The following is a 26,369-nucleotide window of genomic DNA, read 5'->3' on the forward strand; positions in this document are numbered from 1 at the left end:
ACTTATGGCCCGCAGGCATAATTTGGTCCATGATAGTGTGCTGGGTTTGCACCAAACCATTTTCTAATTCATAATAAAAGTAAAGTTATTCACACTGGGAATTTTTTTTCTAGTTTTTATAGTACATATCAGGCACCAGAGTGCATAAAACAGCATCAAAATAGAGCTTGTTTATCAAAAAAGTGCCAGTGGAGGATCCCAAGTCACATCCTAAAATCCAAGGAATGTCCTGAATGAAGTAACTTCCAAAGATTAAAGCAATGTTCTGAGATACTAGAAACATGCTAAAATCCTAGAAATTTCCTGCAATCCTAGAAATGCCCTAAAATCTTGGAAAAGTGTGAAACCTTTAGAAATATCCTAAAATCCTAGAAGTGTAAAATCCAGGTAACATCCTAAATTCCAGGTAACTTTCAAAGAAATCTTGTAATGTTCTGTATAATAGCAGAAACATGCTAAAATCCTAGAAATGCCCTAAAATCTTAGAAACGTGCTAAACTTTTAGAAATGTGCTAAAGTCCTAAAAACAACTTAAAACTGATAGAAACAACCTTAAATACTAGAAACATCCCACAATCCAAGAAATTTCCGAAAATTTTAGAACCGTATTAAAATCCTAAAAATGTCCCAAAATCCTAGAAACATCATAAAATCCTAGAAATGTCCTCTAGTCTTGTGCTAAACTGGGCTAAAGTCTTTTGAGATTAGCCTCTTCATCCAACATGTAAAGACTTGGAGGTGAATTTTAAGGCGCTAACAGTTTCCCCCTGTTTCCAGTCTTTGTGCTAAGCTAGGCTAACTCTGTCTTTGAGGTAATTCACAGCCGTTTCCCATCTTTCAGATAAAATCAGCTGTGTGTTTTTTTTTCCCTCCTGGTTTCCATATTCACCACTTTTGTTTAGGTGAACAATCACTGTGCACTGCACCCATAATGCACCACCTGACGCCCTACAACGAATCAATCTGTTCTGTGTCGCGCCGCCTGTCCAAAACACAAAAAACCTCACCATCCAAACATCTCTCTCCATCCCTCCTCCTGTCCTCTGTAGAGCGCCGACAGGTGAAAACAAAAGAGAAGTGACAAGCCAAGTTAACCCGTCGCTTTCCCGGTCACATGATCCCCGCCCGCCGAAACACGCCGTCATGTCTCCTCGCCAGTTGCATCGCTGTGATTTTCTCTCTTGTCCAGAAAAACGTCTGTGAGGAAAAAACCTGTGGTCTTATTGAGTTTTCTTTTGAATAAATAAATATTTAAAAGGGCGGCGAGGAGGGTGGAGGGTGTTTGACGTTCCACTCTGGCTGCAAATCAGGCCATCAAAGGGGCCAGACAATGTATGCTCACTATTAGTATCAATTTACAAATAAACTGCTTTTTTGGTGACTGGATCTCCGATGTCAGATTTTGATAAATGGTTTCAATTTGGCAGCTGCTTTCGAGTGTCAGAGCCCATCTGACGCTCGCCGCCCGCCGCCGACGCTCGCTGCCTCAAAGAATCTGCCTCAGTTAGCCTCGCAGCCGGCAGCAGCCAAAATAATCTCTTCATACTAACCAGGGCAGGTGTGTGTGTGTGTGTGTGTGTGTGTGTGTGTGTGTGTGTGTGTGTGTGTGTGTGTGTGTGTGTGTGTGTGTGTGTGTGTGTGTGTGCGCATACTAATGTCCTTCTGTGGGTAAATATTGAAACCAGGCAGATTTCACTACTGATGTTTTCCTACACAAATCTTAAAGGAGCTTCCTGTGTTTTTTTACACCATTAACTACAAATCACAGCCACTTTTCTTCACTGTTTCTAAAGCCTGCTGTTGTTTAATAGATTCTTTAATGCGCTTGTTCTATCTTCCAAGCGGCTGGTTTCATTTAATTTCACTACAGATAAAAAAAAGAAATTAAAAAAACAGGCAGAGACTTTAAAGCCGCTTCACATTTAGCTGAAAACTTCTGTTGCCAACCTCAAGTCAGTCCAGGGCTTCAACAAAAGATTATTTTAATTATTAATACATCTAAAAATTACTTTTTGCCAATATTTTCTCCAAGAAAAGCACATTTTCCTCACTATGAAACAAAAAAACATCTTAAAATATCTGATATTTTTTCAGTCCAACATCCAAAGATTTTCAGTTAACTGAGATATTAAAACAAAGGAAACCAGAAAACCCACACGATCAAGGACACAAGTATCAACAAGACAAGAATGACGTCCTGGATTGCCGATGATTAACGCAATTAAAAATAAATAACCCGTTACATACGGCTGCTGTTTATTGCATCACAACAGTTTTTTGAAGCGGAGCTCATTTTTAACTATTAACTAATGATTATTGTCATTATGAAATAATCTGCTGATCATTTTCTCCATGAATCAACCGATCGTTTGGTTTGTGAAATAGAGAGAAATGTTCGTCGCAATAACCCACTATGGGTGATTTCATACGTAACTTAAAATGTCTTAAAATTATTATTACTATATTTTCATTCATAGTTTTAGAAGAAAAAGAAGCAAGCTTTCACTTTTATGAAACTGGAACCAGTAAATATTTTTAAATTAAAAAATAAGTTCAACCATCAAAACTGTTTCCAATAAATTTTCTGTCAATCAACTTATTGTTTAACGGACTGTTTCAGCTGTATCTGTATAAGCTGTTAGGAAGTTTAATTTAAAACAAAACACAACTTTTTATATTTTTTTAATGCAAAACTCTTATTTTGTGAAGTAACTAAAGCTGTAAAATAAATGTGGTGTTGAAAATACAATAGTAAAGTAAAGTCAAGTCCCTCAAATGTGTACTTAAGTGCAGTACTTAGATCTTTAAACTCTGAGCAAATTGGTGCAATTTCTTTAAAAAAACATGGGAAAAAGGCAAACAGCAGCTTTGTAAGAAATCTCCTACAAAATGTAATTATTGATAGATTTTGGGGAAAAAAAGCTAGTAAAAAGTGCTGAGATTGCTTTATTTATAATTATCAAAATTCATTTTCAAATATTATTCAAAATTATTAGAATAATTTTTAAACATTTTTTGTGGTAATTTATGTTCATTTTTTGTTTGTTTTGAATTGATTTATTTATGTATTTATTTATTTATTTATTTTTATTTTTAATTAATTTATTTTTAATTTTCAAGTAATCTACTCTTACTTTTTACTGACATCTTGATTTTTTTTTCTTAAGATACTCACTAACTTCTTCTCATAAAAGAATCTCTTTTATGAGAAATCAAATCAAATTTAAAAGAAATCAAGCCAATTCGCCCTGGTTTCAAAGGGCTAAAGTACTTCAAATCCCACCGCTGGTTTGTCGTGAGTCTGTCCAGGAAGTCAAACACTGAGGAACCAATCAGCGCTCATCTCCTTCACCACCCTGACGCCTCCATCAGGTCACATTCTAACAACGCGGCCTCCTGACTGCGTCTCAGCCGGCGACTCGCCGCCATCCAAGCCTTCCTCCTCGCCAGTCGAGGGGAAAACGAAACGCAGCGTGAGCAGCAGCGGCAGGATTTGCTCCCATAAACAGCTGTTTCCTGTTTGAAGGATCGGGAACAATCTGCCCGCTGGCAGCCTGCAGAGCCGCCGGTGCCAAAGAGCATACCGAGCATAACCGACAAATCCAATCAGGCGACTCGGCCCTGCGCAGCATTAAATAACACCAGAAACCTTAAAGTCGAGCCGTGCAGGTGGTCTACGGCGTCCACAGAGGGACAAACAGCCATTTCAGATTTAAATCAGCCTGTAATGTGGCTGTAAAACCTGATTAAACGCTCAAACTGCAGACTGACAGGTGCATTCTGGGACATACCTGCCAGACGAAACAGAGCTCACTTCCCGGTCTTGACTGTGACCTCTGACCTTTTGATCTGAGCATGCAGCAGTGACTTAATGACTCGTCTCCACTGACCTTAGGTAACCTCTCGGGGTCCCCGGGGTGGCGAGGGATGACCTTCTGTAGCCTCTGGAAGCCGTAGTCGATGGTGGGCTCGTTCAAGGCTGCGAGAAGGAACAAAGAGCAGCGGTGAGGATGACAAATTTAACCACACACACACACGCACACACACACACAAACACCAACACACTGACATCAGAGTCTTTAACATCTCGCAAGTTTTTCATTAAATTCAGTTACTTTCTAATGAAGATCATCAGGCATTTTTCTATTCACTTTCAATGACAAAACATGGGTCATCACACCTTAAACAGCTACAGAGAAGCTGATATTATTGTATAAGTCAAATAATATTCATAATATTCAAAAGAGACAATCCATAAAACCAAATACCAAAACAAAACAACATCATTTTTTCATAATGCCTGCAGTAAGTTAGAGAGTGAGCAGCGGGACTTCTGCCTCTTTTATAAACCACACTTGTTTTAAAGGTCCCATATTATGCAAAAAAACCTTTTTCATGCTTTGACGTAGAAAGGGGAGGAGCCACACCTCCTGCTGGAGTTGACACTGCCCGTGTTGGGTGTGAATGTATCCCATAGTCGCCATTTTTTCCCCTCGCTAACGGGCTCAGCTACACGAATGAAGATGTCTAAAGTTCGGGCAAAAAGCACACTAGCTGCTGTGTTGTAGGCTGAAGGAATGAGCACAAAAGTCTTCACCAGCTCCCACCATCTGACCTGACGAAGACCCAGTGATTAATATTATTTTCGATGAAAAATGTTGCATGTGTGCGCAAACATTTCACCTCATCTCAACTTTGAAAGATATTAATAAAAACAAGATGAATCTGAACAAACGTGTGTACAAACTTTCAGCACTTTTTCTTGTCCGATACTGAGATAGATTTTAGATTCGAGGTCTGAACAGAAGTCGGATTCAGTGATTCGGTGAAACGTTGCGACCTCTCAGTGATCTTCAGCCTCGGCGTGTTGGTTCTGATTAACAGTGAACACTAACGGCGAGCGAGCGAGCGAGCAGTGTCAGTTGATCTCTCTCTCTTATCTCCCTGCTGTTTATTAAGTGTGAGACCTCACACTCCATCTGTCGCCCTCACGCTGCATTTTCACCGCTAATTCAATCCAACCTTCCCTCCCTTTTTTCTTTTCTTTTCTCCTCCACTCATTCACCTCCGCAAACAATCTGCCTTCCTCCTCCTCCTCCTCCTCCTCCTTCTCCTCCTCCTCTCCATACGTTGGAGAAACACCCGGAAATGAGTTCGGGGAGATACTTCTCCATAATCAAGCCCATTAATCATAAAAGGCTGTCAAATTTGACTTTGGGGACAATTTGTCAGCCGATCTTGCCCACTCCGCTTTTGTCACCGTTGGCTCTTGTATTCTGTAAGGATGATTGACACACCAAATGCCGGTGAGTAGAATAGCTAGTTTGCACTAATATGCATAACCGCGGCTTTCATGAATAAGAATAAGGCAGCTATATACGGCAGCGCAGAGGGGTCTCCTTCAAAAGGGCTCCGTCGCCGTTTGTCGCCGGCGCTCCCAAATAGATGTTATTACCATTATAACAATATTTGTTTTCTTTCCCCGGGAATGGGCGACCGCGAGCTGCTAAATCAAATTTGTCGGAGCGGCGGCAGAGGAGAAAAAGGGCTTTCAGGCTGCGACTGGGGTGGGGATGATATCTGAAGGGTGACAGAGCGCTGAGGGACGTGGCCCTCGTCGCAAGGAGCTGCTGCCATGTTGGATTTTCCTGCCTCCCCGAGAGGAAGCAGAGAGTGAATCTATTACCTCCGCCCGCCGCCCATGAAAGAGGGATTTCATTGTTGGATCCCAAAGAGACTTTTTGGGGGGATGCAGAGCAGCAGAGGATGAATGGAGATAATGCGTCGGGACGACATGAGCAGCAATCAGCGGCGAGTCCCAAACCGGATTGCCTCTCAGCGCTGCGTACATACATCCCAACTTATAAAACAAGTGAGAGGCACTATGGGAAATGCTGCAATTGAATAAAAACCCATTTACACTCTGAGAGAGAGAAAGAGAGAAAGAGAGCGAGGAGGGGAGAGATCTATGATGTTTAACTCTTTATCTTCAGGAGTGATTCTGATCTGTGACCTCGTGGCCTCTGAGCAGATCTACCCATGATGCCTTGCTCAGTGGCACATTTATCTCAGAGGTTTAATCCTTCATATTTAACATGTTTATTAACTTTATATTGTCCTTCTGGTTACAGCTGTCTACACATCTGTCTCATCCCTCTTCTGCCTCTGTAGGACGGATGTTATAAAGGCAACTAGTGACTACAGGATGTTTAAATACTAGCATTGGATAGTTGCTCCAAAAAAGTAATGTATTACACACTACTCGATAATTTTAAAAAACATATAAAAGCAAGGGAAGCCTGAGGCCCTGATCAGATGCGTTGTAGTACTCTGCAGTGACTTTCTGTAGTATTTTCAATGACAGTTAAGTGTTTTGCTTATCACTTTTACGTTGCCAAGCACCTCAAGTTTTTCAGCTCTGTGTGCCGTCGTGTTTTTAGAGAAGCTCGCTAAATGTGTTGAAAAAAACTGATAGCATAAAAGATGCAGCCGTCATTGCCTTTTTTTCCTATTGTCCAACCAGAAGCATTAAGAGACAGTTCTATGGTGTTAGCGTTCACGGTTTGTGTAACATTAGTTCATGTTCACTGTCGCCCGAGGCAAGCTGAAAAACATATCTGAACAAACTGAAGCCCCGACTGCTTTCTAATATTTTACAAACTGTAATCAGGTCCGACGACGCAGCAAACTACAGGAAGTGCTCTGTCTGATGGACCTTTTATTTATTTACTCTGTGTATAAAGTAGTTTTCTTACAATACTTGTTACATTACTTTTGCTTTACTCTCTGCAACATCACGCATTATCTTGTAATTGCCAGTTAATAATCTAACGTTAAACGTTACACATGCCCGCATATCAGCACAAATCCATGTTCTTTTAAGGCAGATGATGGCAGACACAAAGAAAATATAACACCTTTAAATGGCTTTTTAAACGGCACTTGACGGGCCAAACAAACTTACTCGACTTGCTTAAAACATGGCTCTTTGTAGACTAGTCAAGCTTCTTTGATGTATTTATCACTTAAGTAACTGTTATACTTCAAGGAGGAGTCTTTAAAAATCGTATTTCAGATGACCTGCTCCTCCTCTGAGTATTTTATACAACTGATAACCATCAGGCTGTGAGCCATTGTGCTGCGAGGTACTTTTCTATATTTCTATGAGGCTATATACAGTCTTTTATGTTCTTCTTTTTCAAATAATGTGATTGCATATTCACGAATATATGTAAAGACTATTTGAGGTGTTGAGCTGATACACAATCCAAAGTCCGAAGAAGAACATGTAGCTCTAATCGTCACCGGTTTTGTGAGTATCTCATTAAAAAAACTGTTTAGGGAGCTGAAGTGTGCGGACCTCCCGTTGTTCAATGTTTTGTCTTAAATGTGGTTGCAGCACCTTCGTCTACATTTTAACTTTTTGCATTTCATTAACTTATGCACTACAAGAAGTGGACAGTGCTAAATTACTCTTTTATTAACATAAAATAAGTGAAAAAATGTTGCTGATCTAAAATAAGATCCAACGCTGCATCAAATAGAAATGCTTTTAAAGTGATGTTCATAGATTTTGACACATTTTCATTAAATTTTGCCTTAATATTTTTGGAAACTTTGGAAAGTCTAACATGAAGGTCTGTGATTTTGTTTGTTCTTTCAGGCTGTTCAGATTTAAACCGACAACTCTCTGAATTAAAAAGCCATCCACACAGGGAAGGATCTGCTCCTCCGCTCATCATCATCATGAGAGGAAGACGAGCTCACGGACGGAGAACGAAACAAAGACAGAGGCTTTTAATGAACCTCTGGACAGAGACGACCCCCCCCCCCTCGCCTCCCTCTGTAGAAATTAAGCCCATTACTTCCTCTTATTAAAATCTCGCCGCACTTTGACCCCAGCGCCCCATTGGCTGCCTGCAGGGCCCTGTACTCCCTCCCAGCCAATCGATACCGGCTGCCTCCCTGCAAAGAGCCCGAGTAATTGGAGAGCGGCGGCTGGCAGTGCGAACCCTGACCCACCCCCCCACGCATTACACCGCCCATATGAAGACAGATTGCCTGATTTAGTGTAAACATATGCTGCAATTCCAGGCATCAGTGCCACTTTCTCCATCGTAATTTGTATTGATTTTTCTCTCTTTCTCTTTTTTTTCTGTGCGGCCGTCGTTTCTCCTGCTGTCTGATGTTTTTTATAAATCAGAAAAGGAGGAGAGGAAGATAATTCAGAGGTGAGAGGAGAGGAGGGGGATTCTTTATATATTTAATCAAGTATTTATCGCTCTCTCTCTACATTTGGCTTTTTTTCCTCTCTGCTCTCTGTGAAAGTGATCAAACGGTTGGTTGGCGTCCTGCTGATCGGAGCGCTCTGTTATTAGGCGACTAAGTGACTGAGGAGAGGAAGAGGGGGGAGAGATGGGAGAAGAAAGGGGAGGCGGGTTACATGTTAAACTAATTTCTTGACGGCAGATTTGCAGCATCAGAGGAGACGAGGAGCGAACGGCGGGTCAGAGCTGTGAATATTTACACATTTATGAGCAGCGACGTTCACTTCCTCCAGCTACAAAAACACTAAAACTACGCGTGAAAACTGGAACATTAATGGTCGAGAAAGGTCCTGCTTGATTAATAATATTCAAATAATCAGAATGGCCAGTTTTAAAAGGAGCTTTAACAGTCAAATAAAAGCCAGTGTCACGTATATAAAATATACTTCTACATACAGTAAAATGAAACCAGAAGGCAGTATAAAATAATACGATGAGAGGACAGTTAAAGGGAATAATACGAGTAAAAATTCAGTATATAAAAACTGTAAAGACAGCAGAGAATTCATTACAAAAGAATGTAGTACTGAGAGAGTAGTAGGTGTACTTCTTGTATTCATACCAGTAGCAGGATTTTATTAATACTGAGGTCATGAGTTCCCCTAAAGCAGCCCCCAAACACAACTTAGACCTCAAAAGATCTCATTTTATTTTGCAACCAAGTAAAACACCAAACGTTTGCTGTGTCTTGCTTCTTCGCTGCTTCGATTTTCTGCTTTTCTCTGCTTTACATCTCTGAGTTTTGTTTGGATAAAATGAAAGATATGAAGACGTCAGTTTGAACTGTGGGAAACTGTGAGGGCATCTGTCACTATTTGCAGATGTTTTATGACTAAACAATAACTTATTTCATTAATAAAATAATAACTTGTGGTTGCATTTTTATTGATCTGGGTTTTTTAAATTGTATTTATCTAGTTAATTGCTTAACTATATTTTATCAATTTTATTTCCAAACATGGGGATCTAAAAGCTTGAGTAAACATGTCAAGTTTATAAAAAACCCCACTTTATTTCATTGTACAGTACAATTGAAGCACAAGCTTATATTCTGAAGTGCTGTTTCTGTTTCTAATTTGTTGATTCAAGCCAACATGTTTAGATTTAGCAAAATAAAATTGATTATTTGGTAACTTATCTAATGTGTGGCCTGTAAACTAATGACTAAGCAGAAATCTGGACCTCATGAGTGGACCAGTTGGGAACGACTAGTCTTACATTTGGGAATTAGCGATTAAATATCCATTATTTGTATGATTTTAATCGGATAAATCAAACTCCACCAGACTGCTAAAGACCTAAAACTCCCAGCAGAAATATAGAGTACAAGACCTCAGTGACCTCTAAAGTGGTAAAATACGACAGATGACGGATGTAGCAGTAGTAGTCGTCATACCGCAATCACCTCCAATCGTTTCAACAAAGTAAGCAGTAACTGTTGTAGCAATAAACAAAGTAAAGAAGGTAATAACTATGATTCACATTTTGTTTCATTTGTTGTATTCTGATCTAATCATGCTTTCAAAACAAAAGCAGATAAAACATTACCAAACAGGCTCAAAGCTCTGACCATTTTCCCAGAAGTCTTTGCTGTCCAATCTCATTAACAAAAAGCCCTACTGACCAATCACAGCACCTGTCCAACAGTCTGTTCCCATGGCAACACCTGGCTTCTCTCACGCAAAAAACTCAAGCAGCCCACCTCAAAGGTGTCAAAGGTCAAATCAGGGTCATAACAATAAAGTGACATAAGACAGACCTGAAACCAGCAACGTCAACAGGTCTGAACCTGAACCCAGATACACTGAAATCCAGAACCTTGCACCCTCCTGATGCTGAGGGGGCAGGGTTACATCGGGTGTCAGGGCAATGAGTTTGGTTAAAAAAAAAACGTTTTTACTAATCCACTTTGTGGTGAAATGGACAGCACCAGATGTCACAAATACTGTCAACTTCAAGTCTAAAACCTTCACAAAAATTTTTCCCAAGAAATCTTCACTTAAGCTAAATTGTCTGCTTTAGCTCCAAGAAACATTGCATTGTGGGACAATTGTAGCCAATCAAGTAGTAAAAGGTGTCCCACAAGGATCAATACAAGATCCTCTGCTATTTCTACTTCAATATTTTTTTCTATTTATTATTCAAACAAAGAAAAACTTTTCTTGATAATACCATCGTGTATGCCATCATATTTTCTGTGGCTTTTAATCACTAAACATCACCAAAAAAAGGCAAATGGTTTAAGAAACACAAGTAGTCAGATGTTCAGAGGGGTTGAGCAGAAACAGTTAATAGAGATTCTCTAAACCACTTTATTTGGAGATCAGAGTCAAATTAAGGGCAAAGAGTCACTAATAATAAACTCGTTGGAGAACTGCACAAACACAACAACACTAAGTATTAAAGTAAGTCAAAGCTGAAAACTGTGATGGATGTTTACAACAGACGTTTTTAGTCCGGATTTTATCGATCAGCTAAATAAGTTTGTCTAACCAGTTAAGTTTTTTGTCCATGGCTAGATTAATCTACCAAGGGCCCTTGGGGCGGCAGTGAGCCAATGGGGCCAACTTTCACAAAATATATATTGCAAATTTAGTGCTTATACTGTCAGACACAAGTGCAGTATTTTAGGAATATGCAACATGTTTTTAATGTTTATGTGTGTTAGTGTGAAAATGGGATATTAGCAGTGGTGGAATGTAATTAATGTAAATTTTGCTACTAGTAACTTCACAAATTACATTTTTTGAAGTAACGACAAAATATTTTAGCAAATATGATATTACGTAACAGTTAAATCAATTACAGCTGAAACAATTACTTCATTTGTCAACTACTACCGACATTTTTCCCAGTTTGTCTTTGTTTCCTTGACACGTTTCTCATCTTTTTTCTTTCCTTCGTCTTTCTGTGTCATAAATCAGAGTTTGTCTCTGTATAAAAACTAAACTCCAGGTGAGGCTCACCTGTTCTGTATCTAACCGACAGAGAATCGGAGATGAAGTCAGGGTGAAGCCTCCTCTTCCTCTCTCTGTTCAGACTGTGATAATTCCTGTGTTGGTGCTGCAGATGCCGGCTGATAACAGATCAGAGGATCAGAGGTCTGGAGGGAGGGAGGATGCTGGATTACTGGAACATCTCTGCAGGCTCATTACCCCGCTCGCATCGGCTCCCACAATTCCACAGGCCTCCATGCTTCAGAGGAGCATGTATACATCCACTAAGCCTCTGTTTACATCCTCCTCCTCACAACTGTTTACATTTATTTATCGCTCACTATTTTTCATTTGCTGGTTCTCACCGCCGTTGGGCCTCTCTGAGTGGGAATCTGTTTTTCTACGCCGCTGCTTTGTACATATTTACCAGCCGGAGATGAAATATGCACTTTGGGGGGGGATCCCTGCTCACCTTTACCTTTTTTGTTTTGCTGTGATGGCCTTGTCGAAGGCGCAGTCATGTCCCCGATGAGCCGCAGATAGACTTTATCTGCTGCAGCTCTGCGTGGCTTCCTCCTGTATTACACTTATCATTTCAAATAGACTCCATAAATTCCATATGAAACAGGCGGCTGAGTGGCGACTCCCCCGACACGTCTCCATCCCGCAGCAACATGTGCTGCAATTTCCCATCTCCCCCGGCTGTATGATTGATGCAGGTCAGAGCGGCGTTTGGCCTCGCTACCCACAGATCGCCACTGCTGATGATTCCTCACTTCCTCCAGGGTGGGGGGGGTCTGACAGACAGCGCAACATGCTGAGCCTTAAGTGGACGGGCTGATTTGTTTTGCTGCTTGTCAAGTGGCCAACTGGCGTCAGCCGGGGCCGAGGAGGGGGATGCAAGGCTGTTGAAAAGCAGCCATAACACCCTGGATGCATCCTTTCACCGGCTTATCGATCTGCTGTTTTATTCGTCCGACTTTCAATTCATCACTCAGTCATCAGAGAGAGGAGGCCGACACAAACAACAACAAGGGACGCTACGTTTGGTTTGTTAAGCACAAATTTATCTTTATCTTCACCATGAACCTGAAACTTAAAGAAACAATCATATGTAATTCTATATTTTTCTTCTTGTCAACAAATCTAATGTTCAGGGGTGTCCCTGTAGCTCACCTGGTGGACTCTGCGCTCCATGTACTGATGCCTGATTTATGGTCGGATACGTGGCAGAAATTATGTGTTTTCAACGGAAAAAATGTGTCGCTCTACACTTTCCTTTCATGAAGCAAATCTGAAGAATGTAGTTGTTGCGAACACGTCATAATCTGTCGTGCATTGTGACTGATTATTCCTCACTGATACATTTACAGGAGTTTCGTGTCACGCTGGTGAACAACAAGCACCGGATCCAGTTACCAAATTCTCACAACAGTAGGCGGACAACCAAAAACACCAAAAGTGCATCTCTTCACACACGTCCCGTATTCGTTGGACCAAAACATATTCACCCTGCAGCTCTATGTTTGTTCAATGGATGCACTGACCATCTCCTTTTCTTGCATCCCCAATGCTGACTCAGTAATTTTAACAATCTCTTATTTTTTAACTCACTGATTTCATCAAATGTCTCAATTATCAAAATGAAGAGGGATCGTAGATCAAATATAGACACAAAACAAGCAGCTGTCAGAAGGACATAAACACAGATCTGGATAACATAACGTTAATACATAACATAACGTCTTTTTAAAATAGAGATGACTGAGACCTTTTGCCAAAGTGTGATCTGAAAGCATTGTTTGGCTCTTTAATTTCTGTCAAACACTCATCATTCACTCAACCATAACTCAGGCTAAAGGCTGTATGCCACAGCAGCCCGGGTTCAAATTTGCTGTATGTCATCCTCCCTCTCTCCCCTTTCCCTGTATATCTTGTCTGCACTTTCAAACAAAAGGCCCAAAATGTTACCAAAAAACATAAAAACACTCATATTCAAACTCAAACCAACAACATGGCGAACAGACCTCCACATGTATAGTGTTTTTCTAGTCATTCGACTGTTTAAAGCACTTTTATACTGCTCACATTCACACAGAGATTCATACGCTGATGACTTTTTTTAAAGACGTTCATACACAATCACATCAATGAAACAGACACCAGGAGCAACATGAGAATGAGAAAGAGAGAGAATTCCTGCACACTGTCCGAACACTTGCAAAAAAACCCATTATTAAGTAACTGACATTTCTGTCGTCAGTGACCGAAACATCGTTTACTTAACCCTTTGAAACATAAGTAAACTGGCAACAAGCAACTTGACAAACAAAGGCCCAAAAATAACAATAAATCAGTAAAAAGTTATAAGAAAATTATATGTTTGTGCAATACTGATGCCGCAACGTACACAGAATGTATCTTTTTTTTTCTTGTGGGAAACTTTATTGTGTCTTAAACACACTTGAAAGCATCCTTGGGGCACCTGGTGGCTCAGTGGATAGAGCCGCGGCCCATATACAGAGGTTATATCCTCAACGCAGCAGCCGCAGGTTTGATTCTGGCTTCGGCCATTTGCCCCCCCTTCACGCGCAAGCTGTCCTGTACATTAAAGGCAATAAAAGCCCCCCCAAAAAATCTTAAAAAAGAAAAAGAAAAAAAAGAACCTAAGTGTCCTTTGGCTCAGTCAGTTTATCATTGGTTTGGTTCATTTTCATGAAATTTGTTAACAGGTGGAAAAACCGAGGATATCACCAGATTATCGTGTAATATGTTACACGATGAATCTGTGATAATTCAGCTCAGATCCTCTAATGACAGCTGGACGGTCACTGTCTCCTCGTGGCGACAGATGAAGACAAATGAAGCGATGTGAGAGCCGCACTGAGAGATTTGAGGGAACACATGATCAGACTCGTCCCTGCTGACAGCTGCCAGGTATTTTCAGAACTGCAGGTAACCTCGTCTCGTTCTCCCTCCTCTGCGATTGTCGTGGGAGTGACACAACATCTCTCTGTAGAGCATCTATAACCCGGATGAACATCTCGCTGCCGCCTGTCGTGCTGGCGGCTCCCGGGACCGGAGCGACAGAAGAACACCCACTCCCCTTCTGCTTCCTCCTCCGAGAGCCGCCACTGACGCAACAACCTCAGTGATTAGAGCGAGCATCCGCCCAGATCCAGCATGTTAATCAGTGAATAATTACCTCCTCCTGATTAGAGCCGAGCGAGAAGGAGAGTGCCTCAAAGAAATAGGCCCCCCACCTGAGAAGTTATTATTTTCTGGAGTCGCGGCCGAAAATGCCCCTGCAGAAACAGCCAATTACCCGACATTAGTTCCCCACAAGTCCCCGTTCTCCTAAGTGGAGCGGTGCCGCTGTGCTCTTTGATATATGAAATGTGGTGCGTCTCTGCTGAGAGTCGGAGGAATTCCCCCGGCGGAGAACACACTTCTGCTGTCTATTAAAAGACGAGACAAGAGATCAAAGACGAGTAGAAGAAGAAACCACTCGAGTTGTTTCATTACAGCCGCCTGATGAGAGACGCCACCGACGCCTCGTTACATCACACGTCAGGTTCGAGACGTTTAACCGCCTCGCAGATTAACTCTCCGAGCGTCAGCTGGGCTGAGGTCAACACGGGTCAAAATGAAACATAACTAATGAGATGGGCTGAACTCTGAGTTGCCAGTTTTTTATGCAATATTTGACCTTTTCTTATGCGTTTGTGGTTCCTGCTGTTTATTATCTGATCTTTAAAAAATACTTATGACTGATGTTTTTTCATTGATGCACCTTTAATGTGGAGGCTCATGCACACTTTCAAAGAAACTTGTGGACAGGTGTGTAGGAGGACAATGTCCAAAATGAGAAAAAGTCTCTAATTACTTATTTTTTATAAAGTAAACAACGTTTTGGTCGTCGGTGACTGATTTTGTTTTGTTAACTGATTGTTATTATTTCTTGTAACAATTAATAAGGTGTTTTGAAACTGACTGATCCTGAAGATTTACAACAAAATACACTATCAACAAAAAAAAGAGAAAATTATAGTGAATTTGTTTGGCAGAAAAAAAACTTAAGATAACTTATTAAACACAAGAAGAGACATGTTTGCAGATTTTTAAAAAAAAATCAAAAAAATTAGCTTTTACATTACATTTAACCAAAAAAAACTTTTTTTTTTTTAATCAATTATTTTTTTTCAAGAGTGTCCTGGCCAAGACAGGCAGCAACAAAAACATGGAATAAAGATATGAAATCAAAATATAAAACTCCAAAGCAGCAATATAAAACACAAAAAAGAACAGAAAATAAAGATACTACAAGGAAGGACTAAAAAAGTATGTTTAAAAAACACTATAAATACACCCTAACACCCTAACAGATACACCCTAACATGTAGAGGATGACATACAAAAGTCCTGCAACAGTGCTTTGAAACGGCCTACAGGAACCAATGAGTTTTATTATTATTTTATTTTACTTTTTTATTTTATTTTATTTCATTTTATCTATTGTTTTTATTATTTCATTTTTTTTATAAATCATTTTTTTAATTATTATTTTTATTTTCGTTTTTGTCAATCCTGGACTTCATCGTGTACCCCCCACCTCTGAAACCAAACCTCGACCCCTCACACAGTCTTTAAGGGCTTCAGAGCTGCCTGTCAATCACAGTTTAAAGTTCATGAAATTTCTATGAGCATCGATTGCAGCTGAGGCGGGTGGAGGGGGTGGAGGAGGGGGGTAAGGTGGGGTGTTAGTGACTCCATTGATTGATAAAGTGTCTTGCTCTGAGTTCCTCTCCTCACTTCGCCCTCCTGTGCTGCGAACACTCTGACATGCTGCGAGGCGTTTGTGTGAAACTGAAGCTGCCGCAGAGATAACGCAGGTGTTACTGTGGGTTTAAACACAGGTGTGATGCTTTAAATCACAGGTAACGTCTTCAGAAAGTGTCTCAAAAAACAAGTGCGGGTGCAGACAGATGCGAGCTTTCAGCACAAACATCACGAGAGGATGTTTTGACACGGGTGACAGACGTTATTAAAAAGTGAAAGTTTAACGAAGACAGAAATACAAAAGGTGAGAAAACAAAAACGTTAATCATCAATTTGAAGTCATCCTGTTGTTTAAAATAGAAACATTTATCTGTTATTTTATTTGTTCTTATTTTATGTTTCAACCAGCAGCTTCAACATGCAGTATATGTGTTTGGGGCATAGTGCCAAATTTTAGACCCTGCAAAACTGATGTGGAAACACTTTTTTGTCTTTTCTAGGTCACATGATGCTATGGCTGCGTGCTTGTCGGTGGGAACTGGCGCTGTCATGATGCAGCAGGAGCCACGAGAGGTGTCATTGCATTGCATGACATTATTACTTAAATTATGAGCAAAAATAAATTTGTAACTTCTTGTTTGGGGTCTAATACACAACAAGCATGAAAAACTGAAAAAGGAAACAAATAGAGCACACAAATGAGTGTTTTTTCTCATACAATGTGCTAAGATCTGTAAATCCACCTGAAGAATGAGCACTTTTTCTGTTTTAGAGCCAAACTGATTAAAACTGAAGAGACATAAATGCAAAGATAGAAAACTGACGTTGCTGTTTTCCAAGCTGAAATGTTTTGAACCCAACGAAACAGTGAAACGTTCTGAGTCTGAGCGAAAACCATAAAGGAAAGAACCATGAAGAGTGTTTCTTTGTGTCCTCTGTCTGTCTGTCTGTCTGTCTGTCTGTAGGTACAAAGCTGATCCTGAGACAGTTACAGATAATTGCCTCCATGTGTTACCGTGACAGTAATTAAACAATAAAAATTCAGAAGTCAATTAGTGAACGCTGCTTCACATGAGAGAAGGAGGAGGGGGAGAGAAAGAGAGAGAGGAGATAAAGAGGGGAGGGAGAGAGAGATAACTCCTCCTGCAGAAAACTTTACAGTGCTTCGGATTCGAGGTTTAACTTTCGGCTCTTGGTTACATGTTCACAAGACCTTTAGCAGACCTTTATGGAACAATCTGCTAATGCCTTCCATGTGTGTGTGTGTGTGTGAGTGTGTGAGTGTGTGAGTGTGTGTCGGTGGTGGAGGAACAAAACGTACAAAGTGCTTCATTGTATTTCCTGATTGGAGCAGCAGCTAAAAGGAAACTGAGAGCGTGGAGGCCAAGCAGAAACTTTTAGGCAAAAAAAAGTAACATGTCAAGACTGAAATTTAAAGCTATGATTCTTGGCAATAATAAAATGTACAAAACTTTTTCTGCAGTGTAATAAATAAATGAATGCTTTAAATACTCTAATGTGAAACTATATCCATAAATAGCCATGGACAGATGAACATAGCAGCGGGACCCCCATCCTGAGAGACTGAAATGATACTAAATCGTGTCAACTTACACTCTATTTTGGCTTTCTTGCAGCATTATTAATTTTGCATCTTTCTTTAGTAATTTTCTTTTGTGGTCACTTTCCACACTTCCGTGAGTGTTTTTGTGTCTCTTTGTAGTCATTTTGCATCTTTTTTGCAGCTGTTTTTAGACTCTTTTTAATGCTTTTGATCTTTCTGGAGGTGTTTTTAGTTTCTTCATTGTCGTTTTGCATCTTTTTGCTGGTGTTTATGTATCCTTGTGATCATTTTTCATCATCAGGGTCTGTTTTTTCTCTCTGTGGTCATTTTGCATGTTTCCACTGTCATTTGTCTCTTTGTTGTTGTTTTACATCTTTTTGCAGGTGTTTTAAGTATCTTTGTGGTCATTCTGCATCCTTTTGGGGGTGTTTTCAGTCTCTTTGTGGTCATGTTTTTGAAAGAAATCAGGCCAATTTGCCTTGATTTCAAAGGTTTTAAAAAGCAGGTAACTAATGATTTTTCATACTTTTCTCTGTTTTGTGTCATTAAACAAATTTTATGCCTTAAAACTTATTCGTGTCTCAAGTGACTGAACTGCATTTCGTTAACATGCAACCTGTCACAAAAGGTCAAACTGTCACTCTGTAAAGAGGCTTCAAGTAAATAAAGTTTGGGAACACCTGTACGAGTAGAGAGGAATACATAAACCTGAAGCTGAACGTGTGACCTCTCAGTGCAGGAGCAGGAATAATAAAATCTCAGCTTTATGTCCACAAGACAAAACACTAAATCCACTTTCAGTAAAACAATTAGGTGTTTAAGTGGAGCAGAATTTATTTGTAGAGCTCCTTAATCTCAGTGACAGTCCCAGAGGGAGCCGAACACCCACACTGCAACACCACCAACAAAAACAACACGAAGAAGAGAGCGGAGGCGTAAAAGGCGAAATCATCTGTTTTTATCTGTAAACGTGGAGCCATGACACACAGTCTTTGAGAAAAATAATTTGTGTAAACGAACTGAAATAGACAGAAACATTACACATTTTACAACTCAGGTCAGGACTGTTTTGGCCACCTACTTAGAGAACAGACTTTAAATAGGTGTCAGTTTATAGACTGACCTTTGACCTCCATCAGAGCTCCATCTGTGTTTCTTAAATACATTTCCCTGCAGTAGCCGAAAGAGCTCATTATCTGTCGTATTGTTTCTGTCCGACCTCCCTCCCTCTGTGTTTGTACTGTAGCTACATGTGCATCCATTAACATGTTTGACACCCACAATCCTTGGAGGCGTCATTTAAAACCAGAGGTGGAGCGTACGCTCACCCAGCGGTTTAAAAACAGCTTCGAGGTGAACGCTAATTATTTCTCTCTCCTTCCTTTCCCTTCAGAAACTGATCTGAGAGCATTCAAATCCCCCAAAAACTGCAGAGACAAGGTTTCTGATGCAGCAGTCAGTCTATAAAAAGATTAAAATAAAACTACAAAACCCAGCAGGTGCCAGAGGATGATGGATTTATTGTTCATATCATATTAATCATTGGCTGATATTGTAACTCCAAATATCCTCTAGCCATCAGAGGCAATGAGGCCTGGACACAGATATGTTGTTTTTGTCATTTTCTGATTGTTTTCTTCTTCTTTGTGGTTGTTTTGCATCATTTTTGGTCATTTGGTGTCTCGCTGTGGTCGTTTCACATTTTTTTGTGATTGTTTTGCATCGTTTTTAGTCATGCTGCATCATTTTCCTGATGTTTTGCAATGATTTTAGTTGTTTTGCATCATTTTAAGTCGCGTTGTGTAATCCTTGTGGTTGTTGTGCATCCTTTTCACTCATTTTAAATAACCGTTGTCTGCGTTTTGCATTGTTTATGGTCATTTGCATCATTTTGTGATTGTTTTGTATCATTTTTGAGTAGTTTTACATTGTTTTGTGGTTGCTTTGCATCATTTTTAGTCATTTTGCCTAAACTTTGTCATTGTTTTGCATCATTTTTTGTTGTTTTGAAAATCTTGCAGCCATTTTGCATTGTTTTTTTAGTAGTTTTGCATTGTTTTATGGTTGCTGTGCATCACTTTTTAGTCATTTTGCATTGTTTTGTAATGAGACTTATTGCTAACTCTGATCACTTATTTGTTATTTAGTTATTATCCAATCTTGCTCTTATTCTATTGTATTATCTATCATGTATTAATGTTAATTAATGATAATATAATATCTATTAATTGTTACTTTGGCAGCAGTTACTTTTCCTGGGTTCCCTGCTTTGGTCTCTTTTTTGCAGCGAGGAAAAGCTTAATGTTGCAGCTTACAGTGACATTTTATACAGTGAGGAAGGCCCTTTCCTGATTTAGTTGTTCTTCCAGTTTGCTGTGGAAGAAACTGACTGGTCTGCACCGAGCGCCGACTTCAACCCCGTCCAACACGACTGAGAGTCAGACCTGATGATCTCGCTAATGCTCCGGCAGCAGGTTCAACATCTGGTGGGAGAACTGAAACCAGCGGAGTGGAGGTGCAATAAATGTGTCAATGTCACTGACCCATACGGCTGTAATGTTCATCTGTCCACATACTTTTGGCCAGGTGTTGTTGTTTGAGTACTCATCTAACAGAGATGCAGCAGTTCTGACATGATGTCATCCGTCTGTACTATCGACCACACCTCCTCTCTGGTGGGGGTTCAGGCATGTTGAGGCCTGCCAGAGATCCCCCAGACAGACAGACACACAGACACACAGACAGACAGACAGACAGACACACACACACACACACACACACTATGCATCAGTGCATCTGTGAAATCTGAGCCTCCTTCAGGGGGAGCAGAACCATCATTTTGGGGTAAATTATGAGGAATTACGCTCCGTGTTCTTCACAATATTTACATTAAACTCATTGAACACATGTGCAGCGCTGTGGAGGAGACAAACAGCTGACTGCACCGGTGGAAGTTTCACACAGATCAGCTCCAGTGTGGCTCAGACTGGGAGCAGACTGGGAACAGAAGCAGAGTCCACATCAATAATCTGCTGCAAACATGATCTCCATATTAGGAATCAATATTTTCCCTTCTGTCTGTTTTCTAAACCAGGAACCACAACGTCTTTCCTCCTCTTTCTCCTTCCCTCGTAAACACTCTCCTCTTTCTTTTTCTTCCTCATCTTCACTCCCTCCTCCTCCTCCTCACCCCCACCACCTCCTCTCTCTTTCCTCCTGAATCTGACTTTATCAGCTTAGTTTCTTTCTATCTCATCCTCTTCTTCCTCCTATTTTTTCTCCTCCTCCTCTTCTTGTCATCTGAATCTTTGACTTCCATCATCTCAGTTTCTCTCTCCTCCCCTCACCCATCTCCTCCCCCCCTGTTCTCCCTCTCCGGGGCTGCAGATCCCCTGATGCAGCTGCAGGAGGAGGGGGGAGGTGTTTGGGGGATGGAGGGGGTTAAAATTAATGAGAGGAGCCTGGAGGTATTGACTTTCCTGGGAAAACACAGCTCTCTAAAAATCAGTGGCCGAGCACCGCAATAACTCAGCACCCATCGATCCCACAACACCACCCCCCTCCTCACCCGTCCTCCCCCATCTCCTCCTCCCCCCACAGGCCGCATTGATCCGTGCATTACAAGCTCTGAGGCCGGCGGTGTGGACCCAGCAGCACCGCCCGGCTCGTTCAACACTGGCAGCTCTGCTGATGAGAGGGTGATGAAACCTGCACAACCAAAAAACTACAAAAAAACTACAAACCTGCACAATCAAAAGAACTACGACAGTGGAAAACCAAAAAACTACATAAGAAACTACAAATCTGATCATCAAAAAAACCAAACAACAACAAACCACAAAACCAAAGGAACAGCGACAAACCTGCAGAACCATGAAAATACCAATCAAAACTACAGAACTTAAAGAAAACTACCAACCTGCAAAGTCAAAAGTAACAACAAAACTGAACCACAAGATTACATTTTAAAAAATGACAAACCTGCACATCCACAAAAAAACTACAGAGCCAATGAAAATACTGCAAACATTCAGAGTCATAAAAATTACAAAAAAGTGCAAAACTTATGAAAATACTACAAACCTGCAGAATAAAAAAAAGCTAAACTGGAGAACCACAAAAGTACAGATAAACAAGCTACAAAACTGCATATCAGAAAAAATCCCCAACAAATCAGAACCAAAACCAAAAACTACAAATCTGCAGAAACAGAAAAACCTATTACAGAAACAAAGAAAAAAGATACAAACCTGCAGAACCAACAAAAAAACCCTTCTATATAAAATCTATAACCCTTCACATCAGAAAAAAACACAAACTACAGAACCAAAGAAAAAACTACAACTGGCAAAACCAAGGATCTACAAAAACTACAGAATTAAATACATTTTTAAAAAATCCTACAAAACTATGAAATAGGAAAAAAAAAACAAAAACCTTAAAACTTGGGAAAAAACAACATACTACAGAACTGAAAAATAAAAGTCTACACAGCCACAGGTAAAGGTAAATACAAGGATGTCTACAAACTTAAAAAAAATACAAAAGATGTAAAACAAAAAAACTGTAGGCCTTTGTTTCAGTTTTATGAGATGTTCAGATGATATTTCCAAACGTGGATAAATAAAACCAAAACAGTCTGCACGGTCAGACAGGTACCACTAGAGGGAAAAAAACAAATGTGTTTTTATGTAAAGAATGCATCTCTACCCGAGCAGCAGTACTGTGAGTGTGAGTACCTGAGCAGCAGCAGTACTGTGTGTATAAATACCTGAGCAGCAGCAGTACGGTGAGTGTGAGTACCTGAGCAGCAGCAGTACTGTGTGTATAAATACCTGAGCAGCAGCAGTACTGTGAGTGTGAGTACCTGAGCAGCAGCAGTACTGTGTGTATAAATACCTGAGCAGCACCAGTACTGTGTGTGTGAGTACCTGAGCAGCAGCAGTACTGTGTGTGTGAGTACCTGAGCAGCAGTACTGTGTGTATTTGTACATAATCAGATTTAAAGTATCTCCGCTGCAGATCATTACAGACAGACATGTCTCAGGTGCAGCAGGAGTCACTTTAACTCCTCTCCGCCTTTTTGTCATTCCGCAGACGGTTTCTTGCCTTTGGCCAATTTTTTCAGAGCGGAGCCGGCGGATCAAATCCCGAAGCTGCTTTAAGCTACAGAGGGGAAGAGCGCAGGGGATTCTGGGAAAACACTCGGATCTTACGGCTCGTCACTTCACCTTCAGCTGCACCTTCAGTTGTACCTCTACCGGAGGAGACAGAGGGGATGCATCACTGAAGCTTACACTGTGCTGCCACCTTAAGACACAGAGAGACTCCTGGAAAATATTCAAGGCCTACAGCTCTCTCAAGGACCTCAGAAACCTCCTTAAGGACCTCTGAAATCTGCTCAAGGACCTCCTCACCTTAAGATACACTGCAACCTCCTCAACAGACACTGGAACAATCAGACCTTCGAGACCTGCTAAAAACAACCTCATTATCTGTTTTAGGTCTGTTGGAAACTCTGCAAGGTCCTTATAACCTCGTCAAGGAGCTCTGGAAACTCTTCAAGGCTGCAAAAACCTCCTTAAGAAATCTGCAACCTGCTCAGGGACACTACACTACTGTTAAAAAGTCTGTGATCAGCCGATATATTGATTTTTTTTTTTCTTCAGTAACTATTCAATAGAGATAAAATCTATATAATTCCAACATGAAATGCATTATTTACTATTAAAGTTGCCTCCAAAAGAAGAATTAAGTTAATCAAACTTCTATTTAGTAGATGGTGTTGTTCGACAGCAGAGAAAACTGTGTGAACTTGAGTTTGTTTTTCAGTCCAGAAAAGTGTCAGTGACCCTCATTATTGAACCACAACGGTGCAACTGGACTCTAAATACTGAGTTAGAGTGTTTTTCTTTGGGCCCTCTGCAGTCACCTCAGAGGTCACATTGAGGAGGTTTAACTCTTTGAAACTGGGAAAAAAAAGAAAAAGTTCCCAAAAACATGGGAAGAAGGCAGTGACCAGTTTCAGAAAGAAAATCACCTGGATATTTGCAAAAAGAAAAAAAAAAAGCCTGAAAAAAAAAATTAAAATAATTATTTTAAATCATTTTAAATATATAATTATGATAAACATGAACATAGCTATATGGACAATATTTTCTATACCTACTAATTTCTTGCTATTTGTAGGACAATTCTTGCCAAGTTGCTCACTGTCTTTGCCCTATGAAAGAAATCAAACTAATTTGCTTAGGTTTCAAATTCTGAAATTGTGTAAAAGGCATCTGAATGCAGGTTTCAAAGAGTTAACGTGCTGAGACGAGGACACGTTTCAGATCGTAGAAAAGACTGTACTTTGGACTGAGGCTGATGAGCTGTTATTGTTAAAAATTGCTCACAAACTGTTATATTTTCTTCTGTAAATAAAGGTTTTTGTAATAAAATGTGGGCTAAAATGAAACATTTGAATGCATGCTGTCATGCGTGTGCTGACTGGCAGCTTGGTTTCTCTTGGACTCAGTCTGATGAAGCAGTGATGTGTTTTTTTTTCTGCTTCCAGCGAGTGTGAGTTTAAACTCTAGAAGGAAATGACATCAGTTTTCTCTTCTCCTCCTCAATTATCCGCAGCTCGCCTGTTTAGTATTTAAAAGCTCGGCTCATTTCACATTCATGAACACAACACACTGCTGGCACAACGAGCGCGCTCTGGAAACGCACACCGACGACGCCGGCTCCCGGTCTTAAAATATGGATGTGTAAATCAGATGAACTGGCGATGTGTGTGCACAATATGGCCGCCTCTCTGGCAGGATGGAGCGGGAAGAAGACTTGGGAGAATTACAAGAAACTGTACGACATTATGATGCAGCCACCTGTCGGGGTTCAGCCTCACGATGCCTTCAGGGACGCACCGTTTTTGTTGTTTCCTATCAATCAAACTCAAGTCAGATGTTCACGTTTCTTCATTCGTTTTGTGGAATGTGTCTGCTGATGCTCACGAAACACCGAGTCTGAGTTTTTAAAGGACCAGACCGCAGTTTTTACTGTTTTCCACTGAAACTGTGTACTACAGTGAATTGTGAGCTAGTTTATATATTTTAGATTTTGATCCTTACTGTGGGCCAGTTCTTATACGTGCACCTCACTGTTATCTCGTTTATATTCAGTTTTAAATCTGCTTTATAAATTGTACTTTGAATTTGCATTTCTACTTTGTTATGTTAGTCCTTATTGCACACTTTGTATCCGCACTTTTTCCAACTTTGTTTTATAACATTAATTTCCCTCGAGATAAATAAAATGACAACTTATCTTTTACAAATCATGCTGTCTTGTTTGTATTAATTTTTTATGTCCAGAGTACTTATCAGGCGATATTTAGATTTTTTTTTTCAATTCTTTGAATGTCAAATGAGAAAATTTGTTTTTATTGATATAAGGCATGATTCTAAATTGTTGTATCAAGAGTTTTTTATTAGAACAACACCAACGGTGAGACAATTTAAATTAAAATCAAAATTCGAACAAACATGAATTTGTCATGAAAGCATCTTCGTTCAGGGCAGTTTTTAGGATTTGAGGACTTTGGGGGCTTAGCCCAAAGAGGACCAGGGGGATCCTTCTCCATGATTTATTTTATGGTTTTATTTAGATCCATGGCTATTCATCAAACATATGGGACTAAAGCCTCAGCCACCTGGAACACCGCCACTGTCTTTAATCTATACGTTGATTTTTACTTTAATCTTCTTATTTCTTACCATTTTCTAACCACATTTTAAATGAATGAACAAAAATCATTTTTTTCTATTCTTTTCTATGAAAAACATGTTGTAAAACTTACATTTTTTTTGTTTAGCTCTTATTGCATGGTGATTCCTTTAAATAACAAATGGACATTTAGAATCTGCATTCTACTGATTCTATTAATTACAACAATAATGGATACATTATGATTTTCACTGAGATGATCATTGGAGTTTTAGATTTCAGGTTTCAGACATTTACTCTTTATTTTACCTTGAATATTACCACTGAGATTCAAAATCTCTATACATTTCTCTACTACATTTTGCAGGATGTCTGGAACTATATCCTAATAATAAAATCCCAGAAAACTTTAATTTACTGTTGCTTTATTCTCTACTCTCTATGTCTTTTTACCATCTGATTGTATGAGTCTCTTAGTTTGGATCCTGTGTGATTTGGATGAAAACATGTCGGACTGGTCCTTTAAACTCCTGCAGGCCCTGGCTGCATGTTTCTGAGGTGAACACACTCTAATGGACACTGAGATAACAACAGGCTCTATTCACAACACACCTCTGCATGAAAGCAAAGCTCACAGCTCTTGTCATTCGTATCTGTAAATGGAATCACAGATTAGCATTGCAAAAGGAGGCGGCGGCCGGACCGTCCATTGTGAGCGTCTCGTCCCTCCTCTGCGTTGCGCCGCCGTCAGAGGAGGCGGCGCCTCCAACAAAGACCAGAGCGAAAAAGGAAGGAAGCAGTGATAAACTGGTGTTAAACAGAAAGCCCGAACACGCTCGCCTCTTTCACGGCCCGACGCAATGACATTTACTTATCGCACTAAACAGCCTTCCATCTGACCTTTCTGCTACTTTGAATGACATCTGGATATTCTGACGGAATAATCGGGACAGTAAAAGCACCGATTCAAGAGGGAGATAAGGAGTCTTTGGACGGTTTGACTCTGGACAGCAGACAATGAGTCTGAAGGACGAGCTGGAGGAGAGGAGGAGG

At 40.2% G+C, this 26,369-nt stretch overlaps 1 protein-coding gene across 3 annotated transcripts in view; it reads right to left on the minus strand.

The window, feature by feature from the left end:
• The window catches only part of LOC121947826 (transcription factor COE3), a 184,264-nt gene that overhangs the window by 35,429 nt on the left and 122,466 nt on the right, over window positions 1–26,369 (minus strand). For all 3 annotated transcript variants that reach the window (XM_088080763.1, XM_088080762.1, XM_042492963.2), the window contains exon 11: window positions 3,891–3,979. In XM_088080763.1, the coding sequence (XP_087936889.1) occupies window positions 3,891–3,979 (89 nt within the window). The remainder of the gene's footprint in view (window positions 1–3,890; window positions 3,980–26,369) is intronic.

The sequence above is a fragment of the Plectropomus leopardus genome, chromosome 8 (genome assembly GCF_026936395.1).
Source record: "Plectropomus leopardus strain MGB_pleo_1.0 chromosome 8, ASM2693639v1, whole genome shotgun sequence".
NCBI classification, from domain to species: Eukaryota; Metazoa; Chordata; class Actinopteri; order Perciformes; family Serranidae; genus Plectropomus; species Plectropomus leopardus.